Raw genomic sequence first — 23,826 nt, forward strand, 5'->3', positions numbered from 1 at the left:
CTCATTCTGGGACAACATTCCTGACAACATGCCCCACCCATGACCATTATCTGACATTCTGCTTTTGTTATATGTCCCTCTGCCCGTTTTCCAAATTTGTTCTTTGGGTTTCTCAGTTTAGCAGAGCGATCAAGCAGACTCTACGCCAGGGGTCTTCAAACTTGGCCCTTTTATGACTTGTGGACTTCAACTCCCAGAATTCCTCAGCCAGCCCAGCCGCCCTCGAGAGGGACCCGGAAGCACCCCGCATGCGCGCCACTCTTCTTGGAAAGTCTACGCCGGCTGCGGGGCGCGTCTTTTCGGCGGGGCCGTGACGTCACCGCCCGCCCGCCCCTCTATTTCCGCTTCCGGGCGACCCTCCTGAGGACGCGGGAGAAGGTGGCGATGGCGGCGCTCGGCGGTCTCTCCCGGCGGCTGAGGGCCGGGCCGGGCTGGAAGCGGGCAATGTCGGCGGCGGCGGAGCCGGAGAAGCACCACGCGACCGGTGCGTGGAGACGGGCGGGTTGACCGGGTGACCTTGCGCTTGTTTCCCTCTCCTCGTACCGGGGCCTTTGCCGGCGGGGCGCGGTAGGCCAGGCGCCCCCTCCCCGAGAAGCTTGGACGGCCACTCGCACGGCCCAGGATCCCCGCTGGGCGAACCGCGGCCGGAGATTCCGCTCGCCGCCTCCCGGAGGCAGCCCTTGGGCGACGCCCGGCGGGGTCGGTGCTGCCTGGGACTAGACCAGGGGTCGGCAACCTCGGCTCTTTTATGACTCGTGGACTTCAACTCCCAGAATTCCTGAGCCAGCATAGCTGGCTCAGGAATTCTGGGAGTTGAAGTCCACGAGTCATAAAAGAGCCGAGGTTGCCGACCCCTGGACTAGAGGGGCAGCCTGTGGACGATGCGCTGAACGTGGTCAGCTCTTCACGACTTGGCGCGTTTGTGCAAACTGAGCCCGTGGAGCTAGTCCGCGGTTGAGGGGATTTATTTTTATTTTTATTTTAATCCCGTTTATATCCCGCCCTTCTCCGAAGACTCAGGGCGGCTTACAATCTAAAGCACAATGTGCTTAGCACATTGAATCTGGGGGACGGGTTAATGCAGTAAACCAGTTCGGTGAGGGGTGTGTGTGTGTGTGTGTGTGAATATAGCCGTGGCGCCAAAACGACCCTGGCAAGAACTCTTTCTTGTGTTATATTTACACACCTATTTAGGGCCTCCCCACCCAAAAAAACCCTCATTAAAACAGGAAGCATTTTCACAGCAGGCGCTGCAGACTATTGGGGAGTGGGCTGGCTCTAAGAAATCTAAATAACGTAAAATGGGGGAAATGTGAGACGCTAAATTACACAGATAAAGATGTGATTCCAGTTATCTTTGTTCCAGAAATTACTATTTTGAGACTGATCTTTAGGACATCTATTTGTAAAATACCGACCCTAACCCTAACTCTTTACCTGGATTTCTCTTGCTGATAATATTCTGGAAATGGTAATGGAAAGGAGGGGCTGGGGTGGAGAAAAAATTATCTTCGCATTAAGCAGGAAGTTATTGCAGCAGTGGCTTGAGCTTTGAACTTCCTGGTCTAGATATGTTTTTGTTGAATTGCTATGTGGGAACTAAAATTAGGTCCTGGCCAAGTCATAGAAAATGCTAAAGCACAAAGCAGCCCAATTTTAGCTTAACACCTTTTTCTGAATTGGGCCGCTCTATAATCAAAAAGTAACTCCAAACTAATAAGCATCTTGCACTTTTTCCTCCTACTGGAAAAAGTTCAGTTATAAGCTATCCTGCAGCACTTTTTCATTGCACTGTCTGTAAATTGAATTAAAAGGCTCAGATAGTTGATTCTATTGGTCCTGTATTTTCATTCATTGCAAAGAACATTCCTTGACTTTCTGCTTGTGTTTGAATTCAATCAATTAGATCGTTTATGGAAAATCTTGTCTTTTGTGGTTGCTCTTCCTTCCGTTGCTATCTGCCAGCTAAATTGTTACCTGAAAAGAGAAACGCATCATGAAAGGCCAGAATTTATTCCTTACAAGCATCTTTACATCCGGACCAAGGTACTGAATTTGCATTGTTTCTAGACTTCTTCTGTGCTGACTGTTGAGAGTCATTTGCAGACAGCTGCAAAAACTGAGGTTTAGATGGGTTGGATCAGATCCCAAAAGCATGGCCTAGACCAGGGGTAGGCAACCTCGGCTCTTGTATGACTCATGGACCTAGATGTCCATTGTTTCTTATCTAATACAGGTAGTTCTGAACTTACAACCATAATTGAGCCCAAGACTACTGTTGCTAAGTGAGATGTTTGTTAAGTGAGTTTAGCTCCATTTTAAGACCTTTCTTGCTACAGTTCTTAAGTGAATCACTGCAGTTAACGTGGTTGTTAAACGAATCCGGCTTCAATGTTGACTTTGCTTGTCAGAAGGTTACAAAAGGTGATCACAGGACACCCTGGGACAGTGCGACTGTCATAAGCATGAGTCAGTTGCCATGTGTCTGAACTGTGATCACGTGTCCATGGGGGTACTGAAAGTAACTCTGAACAATGGTCATAAGTCACTTTTTGTGCCGTTGTAACTTCAGATGGTCACTAAATGAACAATTGTAAGCTGAGGACTACTCGTATTTCCCTTCTTATAACAGTCTCTCCTACACTTGGGTTTTGAAGTAGGGTGAGAATTACATTGCCTATCTATTGGGAAACTGGTTATAGTTATTTATAGTATCCTGAACTCTTATTGGCTCACAACAAATTTTAAGGGTGAGGCAAATATATAAAGTTCACAACTAAATTTTGATGAGAAGTGAGCTTCATTTCAACTACAGAAAAATCAGTTTCTCATCCAGTTTGTTGATTTATTGTACATTCAGTCCTTGTGCATGATCTGGACCAATTGCTGTCTGAGCCACATTGACAAAAATAGAAAAAGTTCCACTTATTTCTGATATATACCACAGTGGATGCCAAATTAAAAAAAATCCTTCCATTATTGCCAAACAAAACTATTGTTCTGCACATTCAGCTTGCCAACATCTTCAAGAATTGATGTTTGAAAATTATTTTTAAAAATCACCTACCATACTTAAGGCTCCCTGGTAATCTCTTGAAAATATCCATGCAGGTTTCTTGGCCGCATTGTGGAAGTAGTTTGCCTTCTCATCTCTCTCTCTCTCTCTCTCTCTCTCTCTCTCTCTCTCTCTCTCTCTCTCTCTCTCTCTCTCTCTCTCTCTCTCTCTCTCTCTCTCTCTCTCTCTCTCTCTCTCTCTCTCTCGTCTACAACGTTTAGCTTTTTGAGATAATATTGGCTGGCTGCTGCCACTTTGCTGGTCAAAAAGCCATCACAGAGATCTTAATTTATGTAATTTAGGAAGCTAAAACTACCACCTCTTTTTTCTTCGCAGCCCTTCCCTTGGGGTGATGGGAACCATACTCTTTTCCATAATCCACATGTCAATGCACTTCCAACTGGCTATGAAGAGTGACCATTAGGCAAGTGGACCACAGCCACAGCATGGACCATTAAAGGTAGCTGGACCAGAATTGAAGCTGGGACCATAATCTGCATATGCTACATTGTTTATTCTGACTTCTCACAGTTGATGTTCTTCCTGTAGAAGTCTCCTGAAATAAAAATATTCTAGTCAAATCTTTCATTGATTTTTTTTTAAAAAAAACCTTTGTATCATTGCCTATTATCCTATCACAAAGGGGGGCATTGTTGAGTTTCATAGATTAAAAATTAAGTAGCACTGTTTTTGCGGGAAAGCAGCGGGCTCAAGTTTGTTAAGATAAGTGATACAAACGGATACCGGTCAAGATTGCTTGGTATTAGAACAAATTATTTTCTGAAGAAGTACGTTTCCAGAAAGGAAACTGACAAGATAATGAGTAACCTGTCATTTTAGTGAAAGCAGAATGATTCATCTTGCGATGGTTAATTCTTTCAGCAATATTTAGACCTGACTTGTGTAGTGCAGCTACTAAGGGGCAAGTGCTGTTTTGAGATGCAATAACAGGAACATAGAATTCACATTGCAGAAGTCCCTGCTCTTCTCTTAGAATAGTCTTCCCAGTTTAGGCGCTCCAATTTAAAACACAAACTGAAAACTGGAGTAAGTTCAGAGGAGAGCTGCCAAGCCTTTGGAATAGTTGAAAGACCTAGGTGAGTTTATCTTAAAGAAAAGAAAGAAAATTGAGGTAAAATACGATAGGAGGCTTCAGAGTTGTAAACCATTGTCATATAAAAGAGGGGCCAGACTTGAAGTTTGATAGCCTTGAGCTCAGAACCAGAATCAGTATGTTGAAAACTAGATTCTGAGTAAGTACATTTGATTAGATACCAGGAGGAATTTCTCGATAGTCACAGCTATCAGCCAATCTAATAGTTTTTTTTAAGTTTCCCTTCGCCAGAAGTCTTCAGAGAGCGAAGAACCCTTTGTCCAAAATTGTTTTGCAAATCAAGCAGATAAACTTCAAGATCCCTGAAGTCACTTTCAAATCTGTGATCCAGTACTGCTTGAAAAAATTCACAATGTGATAAATAGCTGTAGAGTGTGACTGCATCCTATAGCGATCTTGGTGGTGGGATATCCAGTGAGGGGAAAAAAAATATTTGATCACCTGCTGATTTTGTACATTTGCCCACTGACAAATGATCAGTCTATAATTGTAATGGTAGGTTTGTTTTAACAGTGAGAGACAGAATAACAACAAAAAATACATTTCAAAAAAGTTATAAATTGATTTCCATTTTAATGAGTGAAATATTTGATCCCCCTATCTATCAGTCAGCAAGATTTCTGGCTCCCAGGTGTCTTTTATAAAGGTAACAAGCTGAGATTAGGAGCAGTCTCTTAAAGGGAGTGCTCCTAATCTCAGCTTGTTACCTGTATAAAAGACACCTGTCCACAGAAGCAATCAATCAGACTAAACTCTCCACCACGGCCAAGACCAAAGAGCTTCTCCAAGGATGTCAGGGACAAGATTGTACACCTACACAAGGCTGGAATGGGCTACAAGACTATCACCAAGCAGCTTGGTGAGAAGGTGACAACAGTTGGTGTGATTTTTCGCAAATGGAAGAAACAGAATAACTGTCACTCTCCTTCGGTCTGGGGTTCCATGCAAGATCTCATCTTGTGGAGTTTCAATGACCATGAGTATGATGAGGAATCAGCTCAGAACTACATGGGAGGATCTTGTCAATGGTCACAAGGCAGCTGGGACCATAGTCACCAAGAAAACAATTGGTAACACTACGCCATGAAGGACTGAAATCCTGCAGTGCCCGCAAGGTCCCCCCCCGTTGAAGAAAGCACATGTACAGGCCTGTCTGAAGTTTGCCAATGAACACCTGAATGATTCAGAGAACTGGGTGAAAGTCTTGTGGTCAGAGGAGAAGCATATTAAGGTCCTGTAGTGGACTATTTTTTTATTTTTATTTTTATTTTAATCCCATTTATATCCCACCCTTCTCCGAAGACTCAAGGCGGCTTACAGTTTAAGCACAAACCAATGTGCTTAGTAATAGCCAGTCTCCAGACCGTAATCCCATAGAAAATCTGGAGAAGCTGAAGGTTTGAGCTGGCAAATATCAGCCTTGAGACCTTAATGACTTGGAGAAAATCTGCAAAGAGGAGTGGGACAAAATCCCTCCTGAGATGTGTACAAACCTGGTGGCCAACTACAAGAAATGTCTGACAGCTGTGATTGCCAACAAGTACTAAGTCATGTTTTGCGAAGCGGTCAAATAAATTTCACTTATTTTGAACTTTTTTGAAATGCGTTTTTCTGGATTTTTGTTGTTATTCTGTTTCTCACTGTTAAACCTACCATTACAATTATAGACTGATCATTTATTTGTCAGTGGGCAAATCAGCAGGGGATCAAATATTTTTTCCCCTCATTGTATTATCTGTAACCAAAGTGCAGTATCAGTATGTGGCTGTACTGTTGGCCTGTGCGAGGGATCTTTATACCAAGGGTATCTTGTCTTTGTGGCATCTTCAGAGGGCCTGAGGGCATCCACACGGCCTTAGCCAGACAGATGGGAGCGCTCCTTTTTATTCAGACAGGCAGAATTCTTCAAGAGAGGCAACTGATCCAGGAGTTCACAACACTTCTACCTGCCCCCTCCGAAGTGTTCATTTTATTTATTATTGGGACATAACACGTTGGAATTGCAAGCTACAAATTGTCTACAAGCACAGCACACACACACACCCAAAATATGTTGCTTAGCCTTGATCTACCTGCCTTGGCCAATACAGGGAAGGTGATGAGCTACAGTCATGTGAAAAAGTAAATATACCCCATGTAGTTATGTGGACATGCCAATATTTTATCTTCAAACAATAGATGATTTAATTGAACAAAATAGCCTATGAAAAATGGACTTTGCCATCATTTCTGCAATAATTAGCAGATACGGCCATTTCCTTGTGGGAAAAAGGAACTTCTCCCACCACCCACCACCCCCACAGCTCCAAGGCCCACCACTAACCCCTTTGGCAGACATTCCCTCAAGTGGGCATTTCTACCTGTCTCTAAGGTGGATGGATTTCTTTCCACTCCTCCATGCAGAATTTTTTCAGCTGGGGATGTTGGTTTCCTGCATGCAGAGCCAAGCTCAAACCGCCCCCCCCCCTCAGCATCTTGGTGGGATTCAGATCCAGGTTTTGACTTGGCCACTTCAGAAACCCCCCCCCCCCATTTCTCCCTTTCTCCAGGTATTCCGTGGGGTTTAGGCTCACGGTCACATTGCATGGTCCAGTTGAGCCCCAACCTTCTGAGAGACGCTCTCGCATGACCCTCAAGTGTCCAGAGTTCATGGGGAGCTACTCGGGCCCGATGCAGCCCCAAACCAGAACGTTTCCCCCACTGTGCTTTACAGTCGGTGTTGGGTTCTTGTGAAATTTTAACTTTGTGAATTATTCAGACAGGCAGCTACAAAAATGAACAAATAGTTGCTGTCCTTTGTTATTTGTTATTCACCACATTTCTTCATCCGTTTTACGTTTACGTTTACGTTTATTTGATTTCTATACCGCCCTTCTCCCTAGGGACTCAGGGCGGTTCACAGGGCATATATAAATAACGGTATTTTCATTTGTTATTCACATTTCTTCATCCCAGTTTTATTATTTTCATAAATAACTCAAGGTGGTGAACGTGCCTTCAGCATTTTCCCCACTATACCAAACTCTTTTTGCTATGTCTTCTTATACTGAAGCCAAATAACACTATCTGGACAATTAACTGTCCAAATTGTTCCATAAATTCTTTTCTTTGCCTAATGTTCCATTTTGGGTTCCAAAGACACACAGAGTTGCTTGGTGATAAGCAATTTACCTCAGCAGACAAAAATAACATAAATCAGGGTCTTTGAAGATAAAACTCGCCTAAGTAGCCTCACTCCACAGGACAGGCTAGAGCAAGATTCAGTCCAGAGGTCTGAGTAAATCAAGCTCTTCAGCCAGTCCTAGGGTTTCAGATTTCTTACGTGAGCAGAAGACACGGGAATAACAGAGCAGGAAATCAGAGTTGTTTCCGTGAGTCAGAGCCGCCTGTTAAGCTAGGCTGCAGCCAACTACTTTTAATTAAGGCATACCCATTTGAGAAGGAGCCTTATTGAGCTCCGCTGTCTGCTCTACTTGCCAAGTGTTTGATGGAGGAGCACACCTCATGATTTTAATTTAATTTAATTTAATTAAATTAAAATTAAAAATGATTTGACTGCTCCAGTTAGTCGGATACTTTTGAACAGGCTTAGACTATTCATGGGTTGCTGTCTCCTCAGGCTGACATTCCACTGGTTGAGTTGGAGCAGCTTGTTTAGACTCAAGAGTTGTCCAAGCCACAGGGCACAACATCTAGGTGTTTATGAGGAAAATAGTCTTGTCCTAATGGTGTTTCTGGAGGGCAAAGGTTTCCTGGCACACTTCCCATATAGATTTAATTTGTGCAGCTTCATTCTAATGGTAGTGCCATACACTTTAACATCAATAGTGAAGAGTTACCTGTTGGTCACGTGATAAAATTCTGAGGTTCTTAGGGATTTCTTTCAGGGTCTTGCATTTGCACTTGGGGTGAAGCTAAAGAGACACCCTAGGCTGGACAATGAGTCATTTTATTTGGTCACTGACCACCAAAGGCCTGGCCAAATTGGCTGTTTTTGAAATCTCCACCTGTGGATAATCATTGGCATGATTGCTGCTCAATTGTTTGGTGATCTCTGAAAACCCTTTCCAGGCTCAATGGCTTCTATAACCTTTTGGAAGGCCTCTGAGAATTCTTTCAAGGTAGGCAAGGTGACGCCACACATTTCAGCAACACAGGGTGTTGCTTTAAAAAGACAGGTTCCTCCAAGATTCCAACAATGTTCTACTCAAACCCTATTTTTAGGCATTTGAGGTAGTGATAAAGAGGGGTATACTTTTTCTACATGCAAAATTTGCATTTATATTTATTTAAATTCACAATGGTCCAAAAGATTTAAATAGCGCATGATATATATTATATTGTGTCCTTGGTCAAACATTTCAATAGGGGCATTTACTTTCTCATGTGACTGTACACAGGCAATCGTGATAAAACCTTTCCCAGTAACAATGGAAACGAAGCAGCGGTCACTAGATTGATGAGACAAACCTTGCAAGGAAACAGCACCCTGTATCTCCCCACCCACATTAGCAATATTAATGTGAGTTCCTTGTTTGGCAGCCAGTTCATTTTAGTTTGCCTCTTTCATAGTCTTTGGGGTGGGGGGGAGGAGGTTGCATGTGTCATCAGATTTATGAAGAGTTCTCGGACTTTTCTTTGCTGGAGCCCATGAATTCCAAGCCTTCGATGGGTATGTCCTTCTCCTTAATAGCTTTCTGAAAGGGAAATAAATGAAAGATATTCTTAAGATGCCAAGGAGCTTCAAACAAACATAGTAAACACTAAAAGGAGCCTTGGTGGAGCAGTGGGCTAATGCCTCCTGCAAACACCAGCTGCCTGCAATTAGTGCAGGTTCGCATCCCACCAGGCTCAAGGTTGACTCAGCCTTCCATCCTTCCCAGGTAGGTAAAATGAGGACCCAGATTGTTGGGGGCAATTAAGCTGACTTTGTAATAATGCCGCTTGGGGGGGGGGGCAAAAGCCCTAATAAGCAGGCATATACATAGAATGAAGGCTATTGCTAAGCACATTGGTTTGTGCTTAAATTGTAAGCTGCCCTGAGTCTTCGGAGAAGGGCGGGATATAAATGGGATTAAAATTAAAAAAAATTAAAAAATTAAATTAAAAGTCCGGGACAACCTCAAGATAAATGACCAAACTGCAGAAAAGGAGCATAATTTGTTTTCGCATCTGCAAACAGAGCCCTCCCTAGTTCCCCTTTTTTCACGAGGCATTTGGCAACCTTTTAATAACCGCTCCCCGAAGCGGGTGGGCAGGACAGGATGAGCCCCCGGCCCCCAACCCCATTTCAGCCTAGTTCAGAAACCTCCAGCTGAGACTCAGGGAAGGCCGTCGTGCAGCAGCCCAACCGGGCAGCCTCTGCTTGTCCGGTTCCCCGCTAGGCAAGCCAAAGCGCCCGGCTGCAGCCTCGCTTCCAGGGGAGGCGCTCGCTGGAAAGGCCGCTCCCGCCCGCTGAAGAGGCTCGGCGGAGCTTCTCTCGGCCTCGCTCCCTTGCTGGCCGGGGAATTCTGGGAGTTGAAGTCCGCCCGTCTTCCAGCGAGCAAGGTCGAGGGACGCCGGGCTCCGCTCTCCCTCGGCGGGGAAGCCTCCCCGGAGCAGCCCCGGCCTCTCTTCCGCCAGCGAGGCCCGCCTCACCTGGACGCAGAGCTGGTAGCGCTTGAAGAGCTGCACGCAGGGGTCTCCCCCGGCGCCGGCCTCGCCCTTCAGGAACTTCTCGGCGAACCAGCGGTTGAAGCACTGGTCGTAGTCGCGCTTCAGCTCCGTGCAGGCCTCGCCGACGCTGTTCATGGCGGACTGACGCAGCGCCCCGCGGGCCACCCGCGTCACTTCCGCCTCGGCGCCGGAAGCGGAAGCGGCGCGTCCCCATGCTGGCCGCCAGCTGGGCCCGGAGGGGCTGGAGCGCCTGGCGCGCTGCGCTCGGGCCGAGGGGCGCCTCTTCGGCGGGGGACGCCGGATCCGGCCGGGTGAGCGAGCGGGGCGGCGGGAGGGCGCAGCTAGGCCGTCCCCTCGGCCGCTTCGGGGCTGCGGCGGCGCTTCTCCCCGGGGCTCTCCCGGCGGAATGAAAGGCGTCCCCGCCAATCCCCCTCCGTCCCTTTTCTAAGCGCCCGGCGGTCCAAGCGCGGCCCCGCAGCTTGCCGGGATTTCTTTGCGCCGTTTGAAAACAAACAACAATGTGTCCGGCAGACCAGAATTACCTTGGAGTTGCTGGATCACCTGGAGCGGCTGGCGCTGGTGGACTTCCGCGACTGGGAGGGCGTCCGCCGCTTGGAGAGCGCGGTGGCCTTTGCCGAACAGCTTCGAGCCGTGAACACCGAGGGGGTCGAGCCCATGGAGTCGGTGCTGGAAGACAGGTGACTATCGGGAGCCCCCCGGCCGTGCCCCGCTTGGCGGCTTTCCGGTTTGTCCAACGCGGAGTTGGCCTCCTCGGGAAGCCGTTTAGGTCCGTTCGTCGCCCCTTCAGAAGCAGCTGAGAGTTTTCGCAGGCGAAAGGCCGGCCAAGCGAGGCTGTCGCTCCTGCTGAATCCTTCCCCGTTCTGAGGAAAAGCGGGCCCGCCTTGCGCCCGCGGCCCCTGCTAGGCTTGGCAAGCTGCGTAATTTCTCCTGGCCTCGCAGGGGGAAACGTGGTAGAGCTGCCGGGTTTCTAAGCTTCCCGGCAGGCTGATCGATGGCGAATGATTTTGTGTTCCTCAGGCATCTCTACCTCAGGGAAGACGACGTCTCGGAAGGGAATTGCGCGGAGGAACTCCTAAATAACGCTGCCAAGACGGTCGAAGGATATTTCACCGCTCCACCAGGTAAACGTTTTGCTGGGCGCGGGCAGGGAAGTCCACCTTGTAGAATTTTGAACGCTTTGTTCACGGTGTGAATGCAGAAGTACATTAGAGAATTTAGCATCCAATTTCATTATATAGGAGGCAGTAATGGTGGGTATAAAAGGACACAGTGGCTCAGTGGGTTAGGATGCTGAGCTTGTCAATCAGATGGTTAGCAGTTTGAATCCCGAGTGCCTGTAACAAGTGAGCCCGTTACTCATCCCAGCTTCTGCCAACCTAGCAGTTCGAAAGCACATAAAAATGCAAGTAGAAAAATAGGGACTGCTACGGTGGGAAGGTAACAGTGTTCCATGCACCTTTGGCGCCTAGTCATGCTGGCCACATGACCATGGAGACATCTTCGGACAAGCGCTGGCTCTTCAGCTTTGAAACGGAGATGAGCACCGGCCCCTAGAGTCGGAAATGACTAGCACGCACGTGCGGGGGAACCTTTACCTTTACCTAATGGTGGGTATATTGTATCTCTGCTAAGAAATACCATTCTGGATTTTGGGAACTTGCCTAAATTATTGAATTCAATATTGCGTGTTCTTAATTTCAGTTATTTTGCAGAGTATAATTGGGTCAGTAGTATGTTTGAAGCAACACAAAGAACTGTGCAATGAACATCCTTGAAAGCTGACATTTTCCGTTTAAAATTTGTAAGGTGTTGAAGCTCATTTTTACAATTAAGAGCACAATTGAAGCTTGTTTCTTTGGAAACCAGTCCTTTTTCCTTCATAAAATAATATATTCGGTAGCTGAATGATATATCGGATAATATGACCATCAATTTTTATTTCTAATAGAAAATAACAAAACTATCAAAGTATTTTATTCCTGCCAATTTTTGTTTGTACTAGGTAACATCCCTCTGCCAAAGGTAGAAGAGAGAAATAGTTTTCTTCACAAGGAAGACGCTTAATAGAAGATTCGACTTGAAATGCCATCACCAACTGCTTTTAGACACATTGTGCATTGTTATCTAGATCAAATTTCTATATCAGGTACCTCATGTAATGGGGGGGGGCAGAACAGGAACTGAAATGACTGGTGTTGCTTAGCTGAGACAAAAATACTAATTACAGAGCTGCATGGTTTAGGAAAGAGTAACACAAACGTGTGTGAACATATCTAGAACTTCTTTTAAGTTCTAGAATACAAGAATTCTGATCACATTAAAATTTTGCACAAGTTTACTGGTACATTTTATGGTGTTTAAATATTTTAATCACTGAATCTCCATCAGCAAATTCCAATTTCTTTTCACCAAAAGAGACACATAATTGTGAAGAGACCATGATCAAAAGTCATGAAATGGGGAAGTTCATAGGCCCAAACCTCTAGAAAGTTTGGGAAAGCGAATATAGAGGCAACACTGGCCATAACTGCAACAATTCCTCTATAAACTGAATTGCTGTGAGCAAATAATGACCAGCACTGCTCAGTCAGTCCAGGAGGAACATGAAAAGTATCCAGAACTGTTGTAGCTTAAAGCTTAAGTATAAAACTATTGAAATAGAGGTCTGAGTCAGCTACAGCTGGCAGACATTAATAAACAAAACATGTACTATCTTTGAACAAAAATCCTAACACAAAAGAAGGACCACGTATTACTGAGGGCAGAACGTTCTGCAAAAAGGAATTCAAAAATTTGCTTTGTGAATTCAAATACAGTTGTTCAGTCATGAAACAAAATATTTTCCTGGAAAACTGAATAAAATGTATAATTGCTTTTATACTGTTTTTAATTACTGCAGAAGAAAAGGTGTGGTACTGTGTATTAAGATATGATATGGCATTTAAATTTGTGAGGAACAATTTTCATGGTCTTTAGAGCAGAAGGGAATTAGTTGCTACAGAAGTGTAGCCCTTTTTTAGATGAAGGATGATGTTTAGGCTAACCTCTCTACTCATGTCTAGGACATACAATTTTTGTGCGCCCAGTAACAGCATTTTATGGTTAGTATGGCATCTAAAGGCCCAAAAATGGCCAGCTATTTTTTTGTGCTTTATGGAGAGCAGGTGGAGGCATTTAAACCTTGCAGAGAAAAGAGTCCAATTCAGGAGAGACGTTTATTTTAAAAGGAAATTGGCGTGTTAAGTCTTAAATCTCATCTCCCCTCAATAAAATCCATGTAATGCTATTCTGCAGGATGCAAAATAAGTGCAGACAAACCACATTAAGGGTATCTAATCACTAAGCCACAAACAAGCCATTTTTTTTTAACTCGGCGCATTTGGAACTCCAGCCACTCTTTAGTAAGCAAAGCAGACTTTCTGACAAATATGCCACATTTGATTTTGCAATGGACATATACTGCTGTGTTTTTCTAGCCAAATGTTGCTACATACTTATTTTATTATTGTACATAAATTGTATTTCATATACAACACAAGCAGCTTAAGCCATTTGATACCAAAATGGTATTATTTTTATTCTCCCATTTATTCTCCCACTGATCATATGACTGCAGCTATTAATATGATGCAATAAGGTATTAATTCAATAGAAGACCTGGGACTAGATCTTTGCAGCCATTCATATGAGCAAAATCTCAAAATATGATTCTCAAAGCCTAGATTGGCAGCATTTCCCCTAAACTAGCAAGCTGGCTAAAACAAATCTTTCCTTATAAGCTCTTAATATGTTGACAGTTACGGACACAGAATTCAAATAAAACATCTCATTTTACAAGTTAACTAAGCACAAAACCACTGAAATCCATTTTATTTTATGGATCAAATTAACGATGGGACTTCCATAAAACTTCCAAGAAATGCTAAAATTGGACATATTTTGCAATTAGTGAGAAGCACGGAACACACCCTCCTTAGTACATTTCTCAAAATTTTTAGCTTCTGCTAAATTGTATTAAACCTGCTCTCTCAATCCTTCCAGGCTTGATAAAAAATTTTTCTGAAACTACATATTAAAACAACCAGTAAAAGTAATTGCACTGGCGTTATAGTAGAACAGCTTAAACATCTCTCTGATGTTTCCAGTATGACACCTGCAGAGAGCAAAAACTTTTTAAAAGCTTCTTTAACGTAGTAAGAAAGTAACTTTAAAACCAGGGTCAGCTGTTTTATCTTCACTTTCTACCCTGACTATGCAAAAAGACAGCCTCCCACTTATGAGTTACAGAAACACTGGAATATATTTCAAAACACCACCAACAGTCCTTGCTCTGCTGTTTTTAAAGCCCATCCAGCAGACAAACTATTAACATGTATGAGTCCCTTCACTGAGAAGGAAAGCAAAAACAACTTACATTTTCCAAATAAAATGCATTTTAAGTGGCAATGGTTCATAATACTTCATTACCAACACTTCCCTAGTAAAAACAGTTGTCATAAAAAAAAAGATTTTATTGAATAGAAAGAAAAACAAAAACCAAAAAGGTTCCTACGAAAGACTATATCCATCCGTTTTGGAATGTAAACTCTTTGAGCAGAAATGACAAGCTCAGTTCACATTGTTACGAGTCCCTATTGGGTGCGATCAGAATGGCCTAAAGGGCGAAGAATAGCGCGGTGATCCCCTGCTTTGGTATGGAGAGTCGCGACTCCTTGAACCAGAACGGGAGCGCGAGTAGCCGTAGCTGATGCTTCTTTCGGGACAAACTCTGATATAGGCTGTTTCACCCTGGAATTCAGAACAGAGAAAACCCAAAGATTGGCACAAACATCCTGCGGTCAGTGTTATGAATAAATGAATGCCAAAAATGAAGACGAGAAACCAATGCACAAAGTGGCTCAGAACTGAAGAGTTTTCGTATACAGGCAGGTTAAATCCTATTGCTGCCGTAGGCCAATTCAGATGTGGCCCGTCAGGTCTGCAGAGAAAGAGTTTGTTACAGAACAGCTAGGCTGCGTAGGCCATCACGGGCAGGAGAAGGATTCTGAGTACTTGTCAAGTTATTGCATTAAGCTTGCCAAAAATAATTACAGATAGTCCTTGTTGAACAACCCTCTTACAGCAACCGTTCAAAGTTTTGACAGAACTGAACAAGGGGATTTTATGACTGTTCCTAGTAATTGTGGCCATTGCAGTGCCCTTGTGGTCACATGATGGCTATTTGGGTGCTTGGCAATAAGCTAGCAATTATTGTTGCAGTGTTCTGTAACTAAGAAGGGTGATGATGTCACGTTCCAAAGTTAAGCTATCAGAAGGAGAGGATGCAGGCTAGTGAAGTCCTTCAGCACAATTAGGAAAGGTCTTGGTGAACTCTCACCAGTCCATCTTAACTTAATTCTGTTTCTGCAGTTCAGATTCTTGAAGAAAATTCCATAACAAACAGCCTCCATCTGTGATTGACTGGGTGGTTGAAGATCAAGCCAGCCACTAGGTGGTGGTTGCAAGCGTAGTAGCAATGCCCCAAGAATAATAACCTGGTTTATAGTAGAGATCAAACCACCTTAAGTAGGAAGATCCAAGCACTGGTGGGGAAGATTACTATTAAGTAAGCCACAGAGCTACACAGCTGCTCCTCTGGGAAATACCATTTCAGCTTGCCAATAGAAGGCAAACTTATTGAAACAATCAGCTGGTAAGCCATCTTTGTTCACCCACTGGCTGTCAATGGGAGAATGACAAATGAAATCAACTTGCTCAGATGTTAAAAGCAAGTAATCCAAATGCTCATTTTCCAGGAATAAAGCACAAAACCTAATTTCTGCTTCAGTGTTTTTAACCATACCGTCATGGGGTAGGTTTCAGACAGCCTTGGCAACCCTTAATCTTATAAAGTTTAAGCCACCATTTCCAAGACTACTGCTAGACTGTGCTCAGAAGCCTCTTGAGAAAGCATCACAAAAGGACAGGTTAACGTATGTTCCTCCATGACTGGCACACGCACATGCTCTTCACCCACAGGCAGGAACCCACCTCATGAGATCGGAATTTGGTGTCATCCAGTTTACGCAGTGCGTATTCCATATCTTCTTTGCGAAGAAACTCAACCACCCCCATTCCATCTTTCTGAACATCTGCATAACATACATCACCAGCTTCACGCATATGATCCTTCAGGTCCTGCCAGCTGCCTGATGGAGGAAGCCCTGAGCAGTGAGAACACAAAACACAAGAGATTGTGTAAAGAGATGTCACTAGTTGCTGAGGCTACGCCAGGCATGGCTGTGCTCCACCATTTCCTCAGTTTCTGTTCATTCCAGAGAGTCAGTGCTACAATTAGGGTCCGCAGAACAGCAATAAGTTCCACTCCAAAGGGTGAGCCCTCCGTGTCCGCAAGGCAGTCTCCTAGGTAGGTCTAGGATTCAAAGTACTGGGTAGTCAGAGGAATCCTCCTATTTGTCCAGTGTAAACTTAATGTCACCCCTAACTCTGACTGGATAGATTGTACTCCATGTACTCAAAATTAGATTCCCATCCAAGAATGAGGGTCCCACTCTAAGAGTGTTTGGGTCCTTAGATTCCAATAGCTTATCCTTGGGCAGCGAAGCAAGGATACCTGTGTTAACTATCCACAAGTTTGCTGTAAAGATAAAGGGAAGTGAGTTCCCTGTTCCACAGCATATTCAGAAGAAACTATAGCATGCTGCTGCTTCCTGGCAGTTTTCAAGAACGCTTCACAACACTCTCTAGTAAGGCAAGGTCTCCCCTTCAAGCCAACAGCCAGGGCAGATGTCCTCCCTGCCCTCCCAGGCTTACACCTGGGGTTGAGCCTTTCCGTCTCCAGGTCCTGCCGCAAAATTGAAGGGACTGCCATTCAGCCATTTCCTCACCGAGAATACTCCTATTTCTAGCCACGATGCCACAGTAACATGCAGACTCCTTGGCATTTTATTTTAGTTTTTAGCAATATTTTTATGGGTTAAGTGGCCATTCCATATGTTTGGCCACAGCGTGCTGAATTCTCTTCAGAGATTTGATCACCATGGCAAAACCTCCAAAATACTTCCATTCCTTTCCAGTGAGATTAAGACTTTTTCCATTTGTCTCCCAACTCACTAGACACAGGCACCTATTCCAGGTATATCAAGGTTGTTTTGAGGAATCCATAAGGCTCTGAATAGAGGGGATCTAATTTCGGGTCAATTGCCTTTCATAAAGGACACAAATATTGTGCAGCTGTATTCACAGGTTTTAATAAGACACATTTTGATTGCACAGCACCATCTAAGGCCTGTTCCTTCTGGCGTGAACACTATAAAACTGATCTCTAGTTTTTCTTCCTTCCCTTTGCCCGCCCATATAGTGGTCCCTTTTTGCATCCGAGAGTTCAACTCCTGCCTCCATCTGGAGACGTTTTTGCTCACCATTCACCATGACGACTCCATAAGCAAGACGTCCTCCGTGGATTGAATCGGAATAGTGTCCTTTTGCAGTTCTAAAAAGCTCCTCCATAGGGACCGGTTCCGTATTAAGAAAGAAACCATATAATATGGTAATAGCAAGATAATCTTCCCTCCAGTACAACTGGAGATTGCATCGGAGGGATTCCAGTCACTATGAAGTCACTTCTAAAAGGGAACCTACCTGAAACAAGGACTCGAAATTCAGATCGTCGTGAGGGAGGGCCGTTCCTCCCACGAGGCCCCCCACCAAAGCCTCCACCCCGACCTCTGGAAGGTTTGGGAAACTCGACACGCAGACGACACTCGCCGTAATCGTAACCATTCCTCCCATAAACGGCATCTTCTGCATCTCTGTGAACAAACAATATGTAGCCGTGTTTACCACTATCCCTCATTCTGAGGAAAACGTGAAGGGTTTTGAAAATGTTGCAGCGTGCAAAATGCTGAAATACAAGCTTAAAAGAGCTAGAAGCTGGTAGTTTTTAAGCTGGTAGGCATCAGCAAATGCTCAAATTTATCTGATTAAATCAAAAATGGTTTCAAGATTAAAGTTTGCAGTTTTAGAAATATCACAAAAATATGAACTTCAGAGTTGTCAGGATTTTAGAAATAAGCCAAACATGTGAAATTGATAAATGACAGAATTGCTTCTCTTGTTCAACAAAAACCATAGCATAAAAGAGGGATTGTAAATATTATTCATCCTCAATGCAGATTATTCTTCAAAAAAGAACTGAGAAATTTGGGGCTTTAAAAGTACATAATCACAGAAGCTGCTATTAGTTTTACGAAAATCAGCAGTTGCTACACTATTGTCTCTTGTGTATTCAAGAAGATAATACTTTAGCAAAATGTAATATTTAAGGTATAACTGCCTCAGGAATTACAATAGCTTCTCTATAAATCTACTTTAATGTGCTGTGTATGAGTGGGTGGCTACATAAATATGTTTAATAAATTAAATGACAGTTTCAAAAGAAGTGCATGGAAACAATCATCATCAAATTTATGAAGAAGACAATCAGCTCAATTAATACTGCCTCCACAGAGAAAAACATTCAAATTTACCTCTGGATGGGGTAGAAAGGAAAACGACATTCACTAGAGATAACCACAGAACTCGTCATTTAAGTTAAAAATGGGAGACAATGATTATATATTCCATAAATTGGAATGAACTGACCTAAATATAGTTATAAATAAAAAGAATCAAATACTTATAATTAAATGTAAACTAAACAAAGTTCAAAATTACAACAGAGATGGACAAAAAGAACCAGTGCAAATTTCAATTTGCTTTAATAGATCCCAATACTCAAGGCCCAAATTTAATAATTCTGCTTTATTTTATGAGATCTATCTGGAATAGAAATCTCTCCCTTTTCACAGGTTGGTCAGGAGCACAATTAACAGTTTCATTATCTCTAAATCCTAAACTTTGCTGAAAAAATTAGAAGAGACTTCTTGATACTAAGAACAGAGACTTCTGATCCCAAGATGGATGGCCATCCATTTAGGTTTGTTCTGGGTGCCCAGCTGGAGTAAAAGGACTGCTAGGCCCCTTGAACTCTCGTTCTATAAATCATTCTGTCAGAATCCATTTATATCACAGTCATAAATGTATGTTTAAAAGATTATCCCCCCCCATGGATTCTGCCATCTCCGGAGGAAGGAGGAGCGGATGTGGATTCAGCCTGCCTTAGGTTATTTCAAAGGCCAAGGGAACCTTTTGAAGGGGGGGGGGGGAAATCAAAAGGGAGGGTTAGAGAAGAAGGCTTCTGGCTTGTGTTTTCTTTCAATTCTGGAGAGGAAGAAGGCAATAACCATAAAGATTCGAAGTCCCTTTTTTCCTTTCCCACTTGAAAGGGATGACACAAAGTAGAAGGATGGGGGCTGACCAAATGGGGTTGAGGGAAGGGGGGGTTGAACCGGGTACCCTTTATAAAATTTCAATTTTTCATTCTATAAAGCCTTCATAGAATGAAGGATACTGCTAAGCTTGTAAGCCGCCCTGAGTCTTCGGAGAAGGGCGGGATATAAATGGAATTAAAATAAAATAAATAAAAAATAAATTTGTAAAACAATACTAAGTCCTGTCTTGTATTCCCACAACCAAGCATGTCCTAGTAAAAATTCCTTTTGGACTAGAACTGACTCTAAGAGTTTTTGTCTTCCTAAGACGTGGTCTGGGGTGGGTCCCGACACATTCTAAACTTTTTTTTTTTATTGAGAGGCCAATACTACTAATTTTTCAAGGCTACTTTTATCAAATGTATGATCTTTATTCCAATTTCAGGGTGACGGTGGTGTTTGGCCATTCTTTGTTCTTAGTTTTGCCATGTTATAGATAGAGTGGCTTTTTTATCTGGCTCCGTCCATTCCATTTCTTCACTCAGAAAATCCAAGATCTTCATCTGCAGAGAATCTTTGTTTTTTTGCAGCTTTGAACTGCCCATCTCCTTCAGAAAGGGTGGTGTGTAATAAAATGTTAAAATATAAAAACAGCATAGAAAATTTAAAAATTTAGAATTTAAAAAGCGGCAAGGATGCTTAAAATGTTAGAAATTAGTTTAAAAGTCAAAGGGAGGGAACACTAACCAGCCCCTCAGTTGTGTGCTCCTCTGCACTCCCCACTTGAGGCCGTAGAGCCCCATTTCAATGCCTTTTTAGAAGTCCAGAATAAGGGCTTATCTCCCTTGGGGGGTGGGGGTGGGCTGCTGTGGTGTTGAGTAACAAATGGTATTTAAACCATTCAAATATACAGTAGAATTGGATTCAAATCTGGAATTGAATAAACTACATTTGAAGTATAATGACATTACCTACTAAAAAATATTCAGTCAGAAAGCTGTATCTTTCAAAGCAAATTTAATACGTACTGGTGAATCCACGTCCATGTTTCTGCTACACCTACATAGCAAAACTTGTCAGTACAGGTAATCCTCAACTTACAACCATTCATTCAGTGACCGCTCAAAGTTACAATGGCAGTGAAAAAAGCGACTTATGAATGTCCTCACACGACCATTACAGCATCTCTTCGGTCTCATGATCAAAATTTGGATACTTGGCAATTGTTATGTATCTGGGGTCACGCGATCACTTTTTGCGATCCTCTGACAAGCAGTCAACGGGGAAGCCAAATTCGCTTAACAATCGTGTTACTAACTTAACAAGCACAGCGATTCACTTTGCAATTATGCCAAGGTCATAAAATGGGACAAAATTCACTTAACTATTTTGCTTAGCAACAGAGTTTGGGCTCAATTGTGGTCGTAAGTTGAGGACTACCTGCAAGTCAGTTAAACTGAATCCCTATCCACTCTAGCCACTGTTATCACAGATTTAAAAGGAAAAAGATTTTTAATTAAAAATTGGCCACAGTATTTCCATTACTTTTTCATTGGGTGGAATCCAAATCATATTATCCTATTTTGCTATCAAGTACTCTGTAAGTGATTAGAATGTACCAGATCAACAGACACTCCAAACAATAATCAAAACTAAATCCAGACCTCTATCTGTACAGAATTAGCAACAAATGGGCCATATTATATTTGTTTTTCTCTGACTGACCATGACCAAGGTAGAAATGACATATTTAGTCTGTATTTTCTTTAACTTGTAGCCTAAAAAGGAAACACTATTTTAACACTCTTATCATTGCAAGTTAAAAGCTACGGAATGTATTTTAGAATATGAGGAATAGAAAGAAGCAACTTCTGTAAGGTAACTGTTGTTATAAGTTCTTTATCCCACCTGTTTATATGTAAGTGAAGGCAGCAAACATACCTAACACTGCTGCTTCCCATTTTTTTGTTTCTTGAGTGGAAAATCATTGTGGTGAAAGAGTGGCAGCTCTTTCATTTCAAAACTACAGGATGCTAAGAGATAATACTGCAGCATACAAATTATACTGCTAGGTACTTTTTTTTCTGAAAAAGCTAGTTTCTAAGTAGAATATAGCTTTTAACAACAAGATGAGGCATGCTGTACAAAGAAAACTATCCTTTTCAGAGAGTAGAAGACAAGCACATAGGAAATGCAACATACAATTCCCATTTTGAATGAGTTGTTTAAGCAATCTCACAAGGAAAAAAAGTGAGGGGGCATTTAAGGTTCAAGAATGGAAACTTCAGTGTCTCTGAGGAGGGCATGTCAAGGCAAGGTGGATGTGGGCAAAAACATCTGCTCTTATAATGAATAGACTGTAGGGACTGAGTGTTTTCCTTGCCTGGGTCAAACTGTGAAGATAGTGGAAAAAGAACAGCACAGCCATTATAAATGTACACAGGACTGTGTTAAAATGTCCAAGGTTATTATTTCATATGAGCAGTATATTTCAACAGAATTAACTTTGGGTTTTTTTAAAAAAAATCACTATGCTTGTATTATAAACATGGGCCAAAGAAGTCCTTTGTTAAAGGGCACAGAAGACTTCATGCTTCTGGCACAAGACTTACTAGACTGAACCCATGAGCTGCTTACTTGTGCAAGATGCTCCTGTAAAACAAAGAAACACCACTACATCACCATTATTATCGTTATTACTCTAGAAGAGTCAAAGCACCTAGCTGGTCCAGAGAAAGGTAAGCAGAATCAATGGAGTCAAATCTGTTCAGTTCTTGGAAGACAGACCATCCCAAAACTCCCCAAAAAGGTCAATGGCAAATCAAGCTTAGCCTGGAAGATTGTCTACCACCACTACTTTTTAAGATTGTTCCAAGGACTGCAAAATAATCTGGGGTTAAATACATTGTATATTCCGCTGCATTACGCAGTACAAATGCCCATTAGCATCTTATTCTATCTCTATTGATTGTTGAAGGTTGATTGAATATACAGGGTTCCCCCCCCCCATAACCACCCTGCCAAACTGATATTGAACGATAGGTAACATATTTACTGTATGTAAAAACCACCCTACCCAATTAAAAATGCAGATACTGAGAATACATCAAAAAGTGAACGTCTGCCACAATCGGCTTTTGCAGCATTGCAATACAGATCAAAACAAGATGCAAAGATCCCAAAATTATTTTGGGAGCCAGGCCGCATTTCCTCCCAAGGAATTAGGGCTTCCCTAATTTTAGAATTCCTGTCAATCACCTGAAGGGATGGGAAAAGTGATATACATGTGTGTGTGCGTGTGTACACACACACACACACACACACACACACAAAGAGTCGGCCTATATTTGGAAACGGATCGATGGCCTCGCTGCCTTTGGGGACAGAGCTTAAATGCCGGCTTTACTGCGTTTTCCAGAGCCGCTTCCATGCACGCTGCCAGAGGCGAGCAGCCCCAGAGGCGGGCAGATTGAAAGCGCGGCCGTCCTCCGCTGAGCCTCCTCGGCGGGTCCTTCGTCCGCCATCCCGGCGGATTCCCCACCGCCCTCGGGTTCCCGGGCTGGCGGCGAGGCTTCACCCGGGGCCCAGAGGAGCCGGCTGCAGCCCCGCTCGACCTGCCCCCACGCGCGCCCGGCTGAGGAGGAGGATGGGCGGCGCAGCCCGGGCCCGACGGGGGCCGCCCCCTCCCCCTTTCCCTCAGCCCTGAGGCGGGCAGGCCGCGGGCGGGAAAGGCCGCCCCCTCCCCCCTCCCCTCACGCACCGCGGGTCCTCGAAGCGCACGAAGGCGAAGGGCACCAGGCCGCGCTTGCTCTTCAGCTCGATGTCGCGGATGCGGCCGTACTTGTAGAAGAGCTCCTCCAGGTCCTTCTCGCGCACGTCGGGCGGCAGGTTGCCCACGTAGATGCGCCCGTCGGCCCCGGCGCTGCCTCCCCCGCGCCCGCCGCCGGACATCCCGGGCCCGCCCCCGTAATCCATCATGTCCCGGCCCCAGCCCCCGGACATCGCGCCCGCTCGCCTCCCGCGCTCGGCCACCGCACCCGCCCGCCCGCCCGCCCGCGCGGCCTTCCCTCGCAGCCGCCTGACGGAGGGCAGAAAAGAGGAACGCGGCGCCCGCCTTAAAGGGGAGGAGGGAGCGGCCGCGCGCCGGAAGCAGGCCCTGCCTCCTCGGCCCCGGCCTGGCGGGCAGGCTCAGAGGGCGCATGCTCGGAGGGGCGCGCGCCCATCTTGCCCGAAAACAATGGGGGAATTGGCGCCGGGCCCGCTCGGCCGAGGGACGTCACTTCCGGGCCGGCTGGCTGCCTGCCTGAGGTACGCGATGGGCCCGGCGGGGCCGCCCGGCCGAGCCACCGCCTGGAACCGCAGACGCCCGAGGAGGGTGGGAGACCGAGGCTCGGGCGTCGATTTTAGGGCAGGGCTCCACAACCTTATTAGCAACTTTGAAGACATGTGGACTTCCAACCTCCAGACGGCTGAGGAATTCTGGGAATTGAAGTCCACGAGTCTTAAGAGTTGCCAAGGTTGGAGACGGGAAGCCCTTGGACCCGCTCCGCCAGCCCTGCGTTTAGGCTCTGCCTCTAACCGGCTCTTGCTTCTCTTGGGGACGCAGCCTGGGATCCCTGGGAAGGCAGCTTCCTTTTGGGGAGCGACATGAGAAAGTCGTTCAGATTGAT

At 44.5% G+C, this 23,826-nt stretch overlaps 4 protein-coding genes across 5 annotated transcripts; 2 read left to right on the top strand and 2 right to left on the bottom strand.

Moving 5' to 3' along the window:
* Positions 1-328: 328 nt before the first annotated feature.
* COX6A1 (cytochrome c oxidase subunit 6A1) lies at positions 329-3,636 on the top strand. The gene is made up of 3 exons (XM_083373344.1): positions 329-484; positions 1,907-2,046; positions 3,392-3,636. Exons 1-3 carry the CDS (start codon positions 385-387, stop codon positions 3,470-3,472), a joined length of 321 nt encoding a protein of 106 aa, XP_083229470.1. The 5' UTR covers positions 329-384; the 3' UTR covers positions 3,473-3,636.
* A 4,085-nt stretch (positions 3,637-7,721) lies between these two features.
* On the bottom strand, positions 7,722-10,038 carry TRIAP1 (TP53 regulated inhibitor of apoptosis 1; the record flags this gene model as incomplete). The annotated part of the gene is given in 3 exon segments (XM_083373211.1): positions 7,722-8,866; positions 9,807-9,987; positions 9,989-10,038. Coding segments are annotated over 3 exon segments (315 nt in total). The 3' UTR covers positions 7,722-8,782.
* GATC (glutamyl-tRNA amidotransferase subunit C) lies at positions 9,961-12,723 on the top strand. Of its 2 annotated transcripts, XM_083373209.1 has the most exons (4): positions 9,961-10,135; positions 10,356-10,522; positions 10,863-10,966; positions 11,848-12,723. In XM_083373209.1, the coding sequence occupies exons 1-4, from the start codon at positions 10,037-10,039 to the stop codon at positions 11,907-11,909; spliced, it is 432 nt and encodes a 143-aa protein (XP_083229335.1). In that variant the 5' UTR covers positions 9,961-10,036; the 3' UTR covers positions 11,910-12,723. The 2 variants fall into 2 exon arrangements, with proteins under 2 accessions (XP_083229335.1, XP_083229336.1); XM_083373210.1 differs by lacking the exon at positions 9,961-10,135 and having other exon boundaries at positions 10,142-10,569.
* Positions 12,724-13,688: 965 nt separating this feature from the next.
* Positions 13,689-23,183, bottom strand: SRSF9 (serine and arginine rich splicing factor 9). The gene is made up of 4 exons (XM_083373208.1): positions 22,917-23,183; positions 17,487-17,656; positions 15,876-16,048; positions 13,689-14,633 (listed from the first exon to the last, which is right to left on the bottom strand). Exons 1-4 carry the CDS (start codon positions 23,156-23,158, stop codon positions 14,490-14,492), a joined length of 729 nt encoding a protein of 242 aa, XP_083229334.1. The 5' UTR covers positions 23,159-23,183; the 3' UTR covers positions 13,689-14,489.
* Positions 23,184-23,826: the final 643 nt, after the last annotated feature.

Source organism: Vipera ursinii (assembly GCF_947247035.1).
Source record: "Vipera ursinii genome assembly, chromosome: 14".
NCBI classification, from domain to species: Eukaryota; Metazoa; Chordata; class Lepidosauria; order Squamata; family Viperidae; genus Vipera; species Vipera ursinii.